The sequence below is a fragment of the Athene cunicularia genome (genome assembly GCF_003259725.1).
Source record: "Athene cunicularia isolate RWA chromosome 23 unlocalized genomic scaffold, athCun1 chr23_part1, whole genome shotgun sequence".
NCBI lineage: Eukaryota > Metazoa > Chordata > Aves > Strigiformes > Strigidae > Athene > Athene cunicularia.
In genome coordinates, this window is record NW_020799130.1 from 6,353,317 (window position 1) to 6,367,143 (window position 13,827).

The following is a 13,827-nucleotide window of genomic DNA, read 5'->3' on the forward strand; positions in this document are numbered from 1 at the left end:
GCCGAACAGGCGCGGAACTCACTGCGCGGGGCGAGGGGGTGGAAGTTCACTGGAGCCTCTGCTCATGCTTAGTAAAACGAACTGAAGGAGAGCCCAGCCCTAGAAATAAGGACCTTGCTTCTTGGAGGCCTAGCGCTGTCTGTGAAACATAGAGGAAAACCCCGGACAGCCCCTGAGGGCTTTCCAGCACCGTCTGGCGCAGCATCCCAGTCTGGAGAGAAGTCAGGCCTGTCTGCAGGGACCTCTCGATCAGTAGACGAGCAGCAAGAATGCTGCAGAAATACAGTTGCTTTGCAGAGTTTTACTGTGATTAGTAACTGGTGCTGTTGCTGTTAGTGACTAGTCAAATCGTGTTGTACCTGAACATTTGAAGGGTGTAAGAACCCTGTGTAAAACCACATGCAGGGTGCCCTGCTTTGGCTGGGTCACCTCATGAGCCTGGATAAATAACTACCCTTATAATTCCACATATTGCATCCTGATCTCAGCTGGCACAGTCCAGTTGGAAATTTTCATTAACACTGAGCTGTGGTCCAGAGCAAGCCATGATCTCCAGAGCAAGACTCAAGGCCCGCAGAGAAACCCAGCTGTAGCTGTGATCACCACAAATATTTCTTCTGGAGGCCAGCCAGGTGGCTGCTAGGCTGGGGCAAATGATGTTAAGGGGCAGAGCATGAACAAGACCAGATGAACAGTGATGCCTCACAAGGGAAAGACCTATCCCATCTGTGCAGTCATTCTGGCACCCCAGCCCCCAGTTTGACTCAGCAAAAGGGGATCCCATAGGTCCTCAGACACAGCAGTAGGCTGGGGCCCAGGCAGTGATGTGCAGTACGGGCAGGAAAAAGCTTGCGAGGACACAGCTTGACCAGTGCAGAGGAGGACACTAAGATTTTTTTTTGTGGGCCTCCCCACGCATCCTGAATCACCAAGAGAACACTGGCAGTGTACACCAACAGGCCCAGCTCGTGGGGCACCAACCACATCACCTCTCTCCAGAAGAGGCAGAGAAGTGGCTGGGCAAGGGCAAACGTGATCCAGCTCCTGAGTGAACCTGACAGGTAGGTCAGTACACTTTTGAGCTCACCTGAGCACTTTCTAGCAGCATGTAGTGCCTGTAGGAACCTTGTGTAGTGGAGATCAAAGCCAAACTGCAGTTTCTCCATGGAGTAGCTGTCATTCCTCCCTATCAAATGTCCTTGTTACAAGGCAAAGAACAGACTGGCACTGTGTACTACATGGAGCGAGTTGTGAATCAGCTGTCTAGGATGCTCCAACCTGGGACCACCTCGGTCTGGTCAGGAGGGCTCCTGCTGCCTAGCACAGAGTGAGGTCGCTGAGATAGCCTTCGCAGGGATCTTGTAGTATGTGCTCAGGAGCAATACTGGGTATCAGTTCTGTAGGGTGCAGGGGTGCTCCGGCTTGGGCAGAAAGACAGTGCAGACCTCACCCCTGCACAACAGAAGCAGCACATTACGGGCTGCAGTACTTGACCCAGAAAGTAGTGAGTTTTGGACCAAGTGTGCTCTAGAAAGTGATATAAAATTTGATGTCAGCCCAATGATGTCTGGAGAGTTGTTAGTACATGTACATGGGAGGGATCCTGAGCTCAGCCACAGCAAGAGGGAGTTACTTCTACAGGGAGGGGGGGTGGTGGTGGTGTCTCTGTTGACAGCAGGTCGAGGGAGGTGATCCTTTCCTTCTCCTCTGGTGGGGCCACACCTGGAGTGGCCCTCTTGGGCTGGTCTCCCCAGTATGAGGGGGATGGAGTTACTGGAGTGAGTCCAGTGAAGGGCCATGAAGATGATGAAGGGACTGGAACATCTTTCATATGAAGAAAGGCTAAGAGAGCTGAGACTGTCCAGCCTGGAGAAGGCTCAGGGGGACCTTATCACTGTGTATAAATGTCTAATGGGAGAGAATGAAGATGAGGGAGACAGATTCTTCTCAGTAGTGCCCTGGCACTCGCAGGACAAGAGGCAATAGGCACAAATTAAAAACCGTTAAATTCCATCTGAACACAAGAAAACACTTTTTTTTTTACTGTGACAGTGGTCAAACACTGGGGGAGGTTGTCCAGAGAGGTTGCAGAGATATTCCATCTCTGGAGATATTCAGGAGCAATCTGGACGGGTCCTGGGCAACCTGCTTTGGCTGACCCTGCTTGAGCAGCAGGTAGGGGCGAGGGGATGATCTCAACAGGCCTCTTCCAACCTAAATGATTCTGTGACCATGGGGAGCCCATTCTCAGAGGTCTGGCAAGTGAACTCCATAGAGAAAGAGTGCCTTGCTCCCTTTGCATCAGCTTGAAATCCATCAGTATAGTGTTAACCAGACCATCAAGGAAAGCATCGTTGGAATGGCACTTCTGGGCCTAGCATCGGGGCACAGGTATTGATCAGGTTAATTAATCAGGTTTTCTCACAGTCCCAATGATCCAGCAGGTGACCTGGTATAACCTCAGCAGCCCAGAGGAAATGAAGAGCCTGGGGAAAAGCAGGATCATTATACCCTTGGGGACAGCCGAGATGCTGTATGTGCTCCAGACAACACCCTCCCTTTAGAAGGAGATGCACAGGGCTCAGAGAAAACCCACCCTGTCTGCACTGTTGGGCAACACTTGCTCTGCGGTGCTCCTGAGACTCCCGGGCAGTGCTGACACTTGCGCAACAGCTTGTGCTCATCACAGACAAGAGGTGTACAATAGCTGCACATTTTCATCTTTGCCTAGTTTTGCTGCTCCTAGAACTATAAATCTGTGAGTTTTCTTTTTAAAAAAAGGTAATTTGCCCCTTCTGGCCAAGCCACCAAGATCTGCCACTGAGATAAGCAGCTGCTACAGACCACCCCTAGAGACAGCAATTAACTTGGTACACAACAGTAATTTACCCCTGTGAAAGACCTTGACAGCTTATAGTGAAAGAAACTGGGGGTAGAGGGGACCATCGCAGAACACAGCCAGGTGTGTTCTCATCAATAAGGCTGTGAGTCTGGAGAGTACGAGCTGCTATTTTTTGGTGATTCCATTCCCACCGAGTAAGTGAAGGGCAGGACCTGCACTTATGGATAAGGAGATGAAGCCTGAGTTTACTCTAGTGAAGGAAGACAAGGTGAATTACAGCACAGGACAAAAACAGAAGTAGAGACACCAGAGTATAGAAGAGGGGAAGCCTGCTTAGAGGACTGGGATATGGAGTTCGGGAAATCGAGATGCCATGATATTTCAAGTCAAGAGCAGGCCCAGCAAGGGCATCAGTGGGCTGGATACAAATCACATTAACTGTAGCCCCAACGGCATTGGTAACTTCTATCTTTGAGTTGCAGCCCTATTTCCTTGCACTGTGATGGTAGAAAGGTACTTAACTGCATGCTATTTTTGCTTGGTTTGTTTTCTAACATTTCAAAGAGCTAAAGAAATTCACAGAAGTGCCAGAGCTGGCACAAAGGAAGCAGCAGATCACAGCTGGGAACAGAGATGAGACATTTACTGCCTCACCTCTGAGCATTTGAAGCTGCCTTGTATCAGCACTACCATCGCCGAACACCAACCCCCTGCTCTCCCCATCTCCCTTCCTGTGCCCCACACATTTACGTGGTTTTGTAGTAAGGACTGAAGAACTCAGTGTTAGAATACTTCAAGCCTTTCTTATATCTAACCCAGTTCATGCTGAAGGTAAGCTGTCACTTTTCTGAACCAGAATAAACCAAAGATGTTTTGGGAAATATAAAGTTACAGAGACCTACAAGGAAACAGGTATTTATATAGAGCCAAAACACTCTCTTCATATTGGCATCTGTAATGTTAAGTGAAGACACCACAGGTGCTGCTGAGATCTGCAGAGCTTGCCACAGCAGTACCAGGGACACACACCCCATGCCAAGCACAGCTCTGTTAACTTGACAGAGATGCATTAAGGAGTGTTCATGAATGCTCTTTCTAGCTAATTCTTAAGATAACATTTTAGTATCCGTCATTCATCTTATTTCTACCAGTCTAAAGTATAACAGAACTTGTCTGTGGATTTTTATTCATTGATTTCTAATAAAATAATGCCAACTTAATCTTCTCATTTTCTGTGGGTGACCATTTGTGACTATTGAGCAGAATGACCTATCAAATAAAAGAAAAAACTGTAAGCTGCTATGTCCTCCCAGAAGAAATACTGTACCTGCCACAGAGGACAAGGCAGTCAGTGCTCCCCTTGGGGAGCTGTCACTGGCTCTCACTGTTCTCCTTTCCTAGAGGAAGCTCCAGCAATTCACTGAAGCTGGCCAGGCCAGATCCCCACCCCCGCCGAGGCACCGCACTGCATCCTCACTAATCCCCTACCTACTTCCTGCCCTATAATCATAAATCTGAAAGACATTTTCAAGGAAGAGCAACAGCTCTCCTATCCCACCCTCACCCCATCCAAATGCACATGGGCATAGGGAAAAAAAAATGGGGCAATACTGCTGTGAGGAGTCAGGAGAGCAGAAGGGCTCAAAGGCACCAGCTGTAAACTTGAGGGGAGAACAGGTTTAACATGTGACAGGGCCAGACAAAGGCAAGGTGGGTTCATTTAAGTCTCCCCTCTTCTCTGAGCACTGAAGAACTTTAATACATGCTTAAACACAGTAGGATTGCATAAAGGTAATTTTGTAGAGCTCTCTGGTGGCAAGTTTGCAGCAGAGCTCATATGAACAGTAACCAAGAAATGCAAACTCAAAGTCATGGTTTTAAAATGACCCCTAATTTGGGATTGACAGAAGGAAGGTGGAAGCTGTGCTTGAAAGGGAGAGCTGCACCACACTGTATTTTGTTTGTTGGTCACATGGTACCTCAAAACAACCTTCATTTTGAATTGCTGCTTTTGGCAGTGAATTGTTAAGTGAACCCAGTCCTGTGCTCATATCAGAACAGGCAGATGCACTGTGAGTGACACTGGAGAAGACAAGACACTAGCCTTCATTTATGGGGCAATTTACCCAGCAGTCCTAGACACAAATCTTGTAAAGTTTTTATTTTTTACACAGAAAAGCTTCACCCATGCCAGGTGGAAACTCCTTTGTTCCTTATTTCTGGACAACTTCTGTGGTCCCAAAATATTTCTAATTATAAAACTAATTAAATCACAAACTCCATGAGGTTGCTCACTGTGAATCTGTGATCATAGCTTCCTATTGAGCAACAACAGAAAAGAAAACAACTTTAAGAATGTTTAAGTACAATTAAACTTGATTAGTCAAGTGTAAAAAGAAGGAAACTGGTCTGGGAGTTAAAGTGAAATGTTACCCAGCTTCAGGTTACAGTGTGGGCAAAATACAGCATTGGCAAGGGGAGGAGCAGCTCAGATCTGCAAGTGAAGCTGTGCCAGCTGTACCATTTCTAAAACCAGCAATATCTCTATCCTGCAAGGACCTCTTCATTAGAGGAACATCTAGTGAATGATGTATGAATGAAGTCTACAAGAATAATGCAATCTTCTCAGAAAAGTCTTCTTGTGTATGTAGGTAGAAAGATTACACTCAACTGTTAGCCCAGTTAAATTTCCACCTGTCAGCTAAGCAACTGTCAACTACCCCAATGGAAATGAAAATGCCTTCAGGTGTGCAAAGACATTGTAACTACTCCACAACTACTGTAAAAAAACCCCTAAGATTATGTTACTTGCAACATACTGCCTTAAATACCCCATTTACCAAAAGCTGCATCTACATCATAAAGCAGCACCTTGGAAATAAATCCCATTTTTAATTTTTAAATTTTCTTCTGGTTTCTGACTGGTATAAACATGTAGTACTACCTGTCAAAATTCTTATGAAAACAGAGCTGTCCCCAGGTCACTCGAGACCTTCAGGTCCTCGCACAGGGTAAGGTCCACCAGCATGTGCTCATGGATGGGAGTGGCAGTCAGCATCAGGTTACGATGTGATTCTCTTGGGAACGTACCATTCCGTTACCTTCAGAGAGGACACAGCTAGCCTAAGGAGTCGTCGCAGAACTGTCTCCTACCTTTTAAGTCTGTAGACACTTGCTTTGGTGGAATCTATTTCTTTGCTATTCCCCATGTAGAAAGTCCTTACTGGTCTCTTATGACTCAGCTAATTTATCACCACATGAAACATCAGTTGTGCATTTAATCTTTTCCGTTTTCCTGACTACTCACAGCATTCTAAGTTGTCGGAAGCAATCAATGACATCAAAACTCCTTTTTAAAAGATTAGGACCAGACAAAGCAAAAGCTTGCACACTGCCTTTGTCTCACTCCCTCTCTGGTCTGTGACATACATACATATTTTCTGTCTCATTTCATTCCTGCATTCTCATCTAAGTTCTCTCATTCAAAGTAAGTATTTTAAATGTTTGAATTGTTTAATACTGTCATATTTGAAACTCTGGTTATTTAGTGAAAATACAGCTGCTTGACCCAAAACTGAAGACTCAAAACCTCAATGAATTTAATATTCATGTTGACCAGTCGTCTTTCTCTAGGAATGGGAGGGGACAGATTGCTTTGTGGGATACTCAAAAAAAACCCAGTAGTGTGCCGGTATCTCTCGAGGTACATTACCCTGAAGCAGTCATCATGTTTATTAAATTAGCAAGTTAATCTTGTTTTGAGATCCTGAAGATGTAAGTATGTTTGAACATGATGCAAACAACATTAAGACTTTTTTTTTTTTTTTCCTAAAAAAAGAGACAAAAAGCACTTTGGATAACTCTTTGGCTACTTCAGGTGTCTGACCCTGTTGCAGTATTTAACCCCTCGACCCTTGCTTCCATTTTTAAAAGCTAATGAGAATATCCATGCACCATATTCCTTTCATCAAAAGCAGCTTATAGTTTAGAGAAAGGAAATGACAGGGAAGGATATGCAACTCCTGCTCAGTGTACAACTATTAATTTAACTTTTATTCTAAGGATGCCCAAATAATGTTTGTAAGTGTAGTATGACGATGCCACTTCTGCCTAGTTTTGGTTATAACACAGTTCTCCAGACAGATTTTTAAAGACTTCTTCAATCCTACACCCAGCCAATATTCATGGTCTGTTTTAAACATTTCCCCAACTTTTCTACATTTCCTTTCAACTGCTACTTTTCAGATCACAGTAAAAGACCCAAAACATCCCAACAAAGCTCAAGTCCTCAATCAATAAGCAGCTGTGACTGCTGCTTGCTCATAAGCATCCTCACAGAGACTGGGAAATGCCACTCACAGAGGAAACAGATTCTGGGCCTCATGATGTATCCAGAAGTATGGCAAGAAGTCAGACACAGAAGAACAAGAAACAGATATTAAAATATTGGATTCCTCTTCTGATGAATCTTCCAGCTAGGTTTTACTCATTCTCAAAAAAAGCTAACCATGGAACCCAAAATGTACACTGATACTTTCATGCGACACGACTCTCTTGGAAGTCTGGCAATGCTCTTCAACACTTATGCTGTACCACACACTCTCAGAAGCACCTTCTTCCTTTAAAGGGAAAGGTAACTAGGACATTTTCATCTAAGTGTCGTTTTCTGCCTGTACTAATTATAATTCTTTCAAGTCTGAAAAAAGCACAGAGAATATTAGAAAATAAAACGTAATACTTTACTTTTCTGTATCTATACTGTTTCATCAGTCTGATAAATTATCTACATATGCATAAAACTTAAGCAACATTGTCCAATGCACTCAGAATGGTCACAAATTCAATTACAAGTAAACCACATTAAAGATTTACTGTACAGTAAACAAATGGGTGAAAAACTGTAATTTATTGAAACTCATAACTCAAAAAATATAAGATGCTGTAGTGTACAATATGTTACACAAAGCACCCTAGGGTGCACATTCAAGTCAAGTAATAACTCCATCGCCCCCCAAACCCTGGTACCCTAGTACTTGTTCCATATACAATCATGCACATTTACCCTTCAAGAGGAAGCCCCCAGAATTCTGATGTGTTAAATAGCACCAAAATCAGCATAGTCCATTGAAAAAAAATGGGGAGCTAAATTAACTTGGCCAATACTTTTGACAGTTATTATACATTCATGGAATTAAACAGTCTAAACTAACCTAAACAGTGTGTACTGTAACAATTACTGTTCTAATCTGAAGTTCTCCCCATATAGCAGTAGTGGAGGCAATCTGCTCTAAGCAAAACTACTTACGTACTTCCTACACAAAGCTCATCTGCCTTTTTTGTCGGAAATAAGTCTATGAGAGGTGTGGAAAACTTGGATCTTTCAAGAACAACTACTGGTCTTAAGTAATGAAGCTGTTTTAAGGCAAGGTCTCCACAGTCTGTCAGTGCCTTGTCCAAGATTGCCCTCAAATTTTCTAAAGAAGGGGCAGATGACGATTCTGACAACAAGGGCTGGATTTCTGTTAGCTGCCCATGATTATTTTGGGTTATGATTACATTTTTGTCATTTACAAAGTTGTTTACTGGTGCATCCCCTTGACTGTCTCCCTCTTTTTGCACAGTTTCATCTACCGGCAACTGCTCAGGAGATTCCCATTCTACTACTTCATCAAAATCATCATCGTCATCATCATCTTTCCCCTCACTTTCCTGAATAAATTTTAAAAATGAAGACTCAAATCCCATTGGTTTATATGTCTTCAAATCAAATGGTTTTGACACTGGAGGCTTCTGAAATTTGTCTTTCGTAGCACAAAGTACGTTTCTTTTTGCATTTTGATTAACTGCACTATGTTGACATCCTTCTGGATCTTTCTCTCTTGGCAACTCTAATTGTAAACTAGAGAAATAAGAGCTATTCTCTCTTTCACTATTTTCAGAAAAATCTTCAGTTTTACACGTAACTGTCTCCCTGATGCTATGCTCTTCAAAACAGGTGTTCTTTGAACTGTGGTTATATTTTAAAGTGCCTGAATACATAAAGGCACTGGCATCAAAACTCACACTACTCGATGGGCATCTTTTTTGGTCTTCATTGCTTACATCTTGAGCATCACAGTCAGTATTTGGAACAAGAGGTTTTTCACTTTCCTGCACAGACTCAGGATTAGTTGATTTATCCTCTTTAACTTTTACACCTTTTTTATTCAAGTCTGTAGCTGTGTCGGAGCAGGACTGTTTTTCAATCATTATGCCACATTTAACACAAACGACAAGTTTCTGCAGCCGCTGCTCTATGTACATACTGGTCATCTGATGGGTGCGCTTATAGTGCCTCACTATGCTGCTTTCCAGTTTGACAACAGACAAACACCCCTGAACCATGCAAGGGTACTGGGTCTGGTTAGACTTCTCTTTGCACATTTGTAGGGCTTCCTCTTTTGTTTTGAAATTCAGCAAATGTTTTTCTCTACTCCTGCTAATTCGTTTAGGTTTTTCTTTTGACTGCTTCCCATTCTGCTTGCTAATGTCAACACTGTCTTTCACATAACTTTGTTCATTTTTATTTTTATCTTGATTATCTTCCTCCTCTTTCTGATTTCCAAAGAGACTATCATAATATTCACTATGTCGGAAATAAACATGTTGAGAGTAGTGACTGTAATTTGTGAAAATTCGATCACAGCCATTAAGGTCACAATGGATTTCAAAATCTTTGTTTAATTTTTCTTCATTGGCATGTTCTTCTATTAGGTGCTGTTTAAGCTTATTAAAGGTATAAAACACAGCAGGGCACTGGGCTTGGTTACAAGCAAATCTTGCAGATTCAGCTTCAGAAAGCAGTTTTTGATCATCTAAGTGTTCATTGTGGAAGTCACTACAATGCTTAGCAAGAGCTTTAGAACATAGAAAACGCTTACCACACTCCTTGTATGTGCATGCAAATATTTTTTTACATTTGACAAGTTCCCTTTTTGTTCTTGCCTTGTCTTTTTCTAAGCAGAGCTGTTCCTTATTATACTGGTGAACAGTTCTATAATGGCGAATCAAACCTTTCTGGTTGGTAAATGCTGAGTTGCAACTTTTATGTATACAGTGAAATGGTTTGTGGTACTTATGCAATATATAACATAAGTTTCCTTTCGCAACTGTTCTTTTGCTTCCTCTTCCCTGTCTTGCTTCCAGTTCTTCCCTATGACTGTCCAGAGAAGCTATGTTAGATGTTTTTCCTGTTACATTATTGTCTGTCTCTTCACTGGACTCCAAATCTGTCTCGGAACTACAGTCCTCCTTTTTAGGATGACACAGCTGTTCAGAGTGGTCTGAATGTTCACTGAATTCAACGTTGGTTGCACAGACAGGTGTTGGAACAGCGCTATTTTTATGCATGTCATCTGTACATAAACCTACATGATCAAATTTTTCATTAGAACATACCTTGTGAGCTACCCTCTCACAGCCAATTTGATGTTTGTTTCTATAGTGAATTCTAAGGTGTGTTTTTCTTGTAAATGATCTTTGGCAAATATGACACTTAAATGGTGAGTACCGATGCTGGAACATATTTAACTGAAGAACCATTTCCTTTGAATAGTTATGCTTTTTCACATAATGCATTAGGAGAGCTTCTCTGGTCACAAACTCACATGTACATCCTTGACATTCACAGAAAAATGGTTTAGCTGCCAGCTGAGTAAGGTACTGGCTGGGTAAATTATCTTGCTCTTGAAGCTGAAATTTTGAGGTAGTTTCATCTCCTGACTCAGAGCACTTGGCATCCCTAGATGAATAGGACTGTAAAGAGCCCAAAAAAGGCTTGTGTCTTGAAGAATTCTGAACGTTAGAATTTTTTAAGCTTAGATGTTTCAAGCCTAACATTAGTTCCAACATATTATCTTCAATATTTGATTCTCTAGAACTATCATGAAAAGATGTTTCTGGGGAGGAAGGACAGGTTTCTTCCTTCAGGCCATTGCTTCCTTTAGCATCTACAGTGCAATACAAGCTTTCTGGAGAGTCAGCATTTGTATCTGAATTATGACCTAACTCTGTACTAACATCTGTGGGGGATTTACTGCCCTGAGCATCATTCAACAGATCGAGAAAGTCTTTAGTTTTCATCTCCATATTTTTTCTACCTTTAAAGCTATATGGATGGGCCCTGCGAAGGTGTTTTTGCATACTTCTGGAATTTTTGTGTGTGGAACAGCAGCCTTCGAAACCACAGGAAAGCTTTTTTTCATCAAAGCAAACTGCCACATTGGAACACTGTTGTTTCACATCTGCTGGATGGAAGACTCCTTCCTGGGACATGCGAAAGCCTGGAATGGACTGACTGTGAGCCATTGCTTCAATCAGCAGAGGGGACACCTGGCCTTGATTTACTGCAGCATCTGTGCTGTGGTCCCCACCATGAAGACTGCAATTACTTTCACTGTCTAGGTCTTCGCTGTCAGAGAGAGCTTCTTCCTTAATCTGTGGAATTCCCTGAGAGCCTGAGGGATCCAAGTTATTCAAATTGGAATTTTCAGATTGTTCACGCAGTTGGGACTTGGGAAGATAACTGCATTTGTCTTTTGAAACCGACTCTTCAAGTTTTACTGTTTGCTTCACTTCCCCATTTGACACTTCAATATTATGCACTGCAAGGTGATTCTGAAATTCAGTTTTTGAATAATAAAATTTTTTGCAGCCAAAGAAGTTGCAGGTGTACGACGCATCTCTGAAGTGCTGTGCCTCATGATGGTAAAGTTGCCCTAAGTCACTGAACACAATATTACAGCCATTTAGCTCACACTTATAGCGAAGATCATCATGTGTTTGTTTATGATTGAGAAGCTCATTAACTGACCCAAATCTGGCATAGCAATCCATCGACACACACATATAGGGCTGAGGTCCACAGTGCACACGCTCGTGCTCCCGCAAGTGAAAGGATGTCATGAAGTGTCGGCGACAGAAAGCACACTTCTCCCTCCTGTTTTTCATGTCCAAGTAGTGTTTTGCATTCTCATCGTTGTTTTGATGTTCAGCTTTCAGATGTACACTTAAGTATTTAAACTGTTTAAAGACTCTAGAGCAATCTGTTCCAGGACATGGATAGATGTCTCTGTCTTGTAGCTGGCAGTTTTCCAGTTGGCTGAATGTCACATATTCATGTGTGTCATTTTCAAAGCTTTCAGGCAGCTGTGGCTGATGTGGCTTTTCCTGAAACACTGGGGGTGGGCTGCTGGAAGCTGTTGTCTTTTGTGGTGACCTCTCTTTTTTCAGTATTATTTTCTTTTTAGGTCTGTGTGTTCTACTAGGTGGCATTTTAACATGCTCCATTACATGTGGTACAAAAATTTCCTTTCTCTTGAACTTTCTGGTACACACTGGACACGTATAAACACCATCTTCCATATGCATTTTAGAATGATGCAGTATTCTAGCCTCTATACACTCCCTTTTGCAGAGCACACAAAAGAATTTGTATTGTAGCCATCTCTGGTATCTTTCTGAAGAACCAATTGGTTTTTTAACTCTTGCTTTTTCTTTAGGGTGGCTCACTATGTCTTTTCCATCATAATATTTATGTTCTTTAGTCTCATCATAGTCACTAAAGAATGTTTCTAACATGTCAGTTTCATTGATTGACATATTACAACTTGCATCATCCTCAGAATCAGAAGCTACTTTCCCTAACAGTTTAAGGCAATGTCGCTTTAAAGTCTTCCAGTCCCAAAATTCAGGATCAAATGGCCAATATGCTTTTAAAGCTAACAGCAGCTCACAGCGGAGTGAATTTGGAACCAGTGCATTTTCTTCATCAAATTTTTGATCTGGTTGCATATAGAGCTCTTCCAACACATTAAATCCACTCAAAGTTGGCTCAAGTAAAAATTCTGTGAGCTGACAAGCTCTTCTAACTTCAAGGTCTTCTGGTAAAAGGCATGCAATTGTTTTACATACTGATGTCTTCATTTCATCGCTTCCGTTTGATCTGATCTGAAGGGCTCTCACACATAACAAAACAGATACAGCAAGTCCTGCTTCTTCTGCCTGTTTAAAAAAAACCAAACATAAACAAACAGCTACAAAACAAATTTTTCTTTTCTTTCATACATATACTCACTCTAGAACTGTTCTCTAAGAAAACATGCAATGAGAACATCTCATAGACTACAGCCCATTCAGAACATTTTCAGGCTTCTGAGTGTTAAGTGCCCGAGTCACTGACCATATTCTAAAAAGCTGTAGCTTACTTTATGTGAGGAACCTCTTCTACTTCTCAAGTGAGGGGAGCCACTGCACATTTAGTGCACTCTGGGGAGGAGTCACATGAACTAGTTGAGGCACTAGATGGTAACTAAGTCAGATGTGTAAAAGAAAATGGTGTAAAACTTCCATATATATTTCTCACACATCATCCACATAGGATATTAATTCAGAACATGGAGTACCCTGAATAAGGAAATTAAATAACCTAAACCAAAATAACCTTCAGCAACATAAGCAGTAGAGTAGCAAAAATTATTCGTGATGAAGATAACTGGCATTTCACTTCCAAACATTTTCTGAGGAATCTATGTAACTTTGAGGTGCTGCTCAATAGTATCAGGAAGATACCTACAAATATTTACATGCCTATTTTAAAAAAATGAATTATACATTCCAAATTCTACATGGACAAAATTGAAAGTTACCGTGTTCTAAAAGCATACTTTTCATCATAAAGAATCTGAATGCATGAAGTAACTATTCAGTCATTAGTACAGAGAAGTAACAGTTAAGATATTTATGAGTAGCACAGACATGAAATGTGGCTAATACAACCACATACACACCACCTCAGATGGTAAAATCCAAAATAACTAAGAACAAGTTAAACGAATTGGCAAGCTCTTATGCTCACTGTGTACCGCCTATTGGAAGTCATGCAATACTACTTTAATTCAATAACAGTGTTAATTTGCTAGATAGCAATAAAAAAATGCTATTTCCCC

At 41.8% G+C, this 13,827-nt stretch overlaps 1 protein-coding gene across 1 annotated transcript in view; it reads right to left on the reverse strand.

Moving 5' to 3' along the window:
* Positions 1 to 7,729: 7,729 nt before the first annotated feature.
* The window catches only part of RLF (rearranged L-myc fusion), a 46,364-nt gene continuing 40,266 nt past the window's right edge, over positions 7,730 to 13,827 (reverse strand). The window contains exon 8 of the mRNA XM_026863361.1: positions 7,730 to 12,883. Coding sequence (XP_026719162.1) covers positions 8,144 to 12,883 — 4,740 coding nt within the window. The 3' untranslated portion in view covers positions 7,730 to 8,143. The remainder of the gene's footprint in view (positions 12,884 to 13,827) is intronic.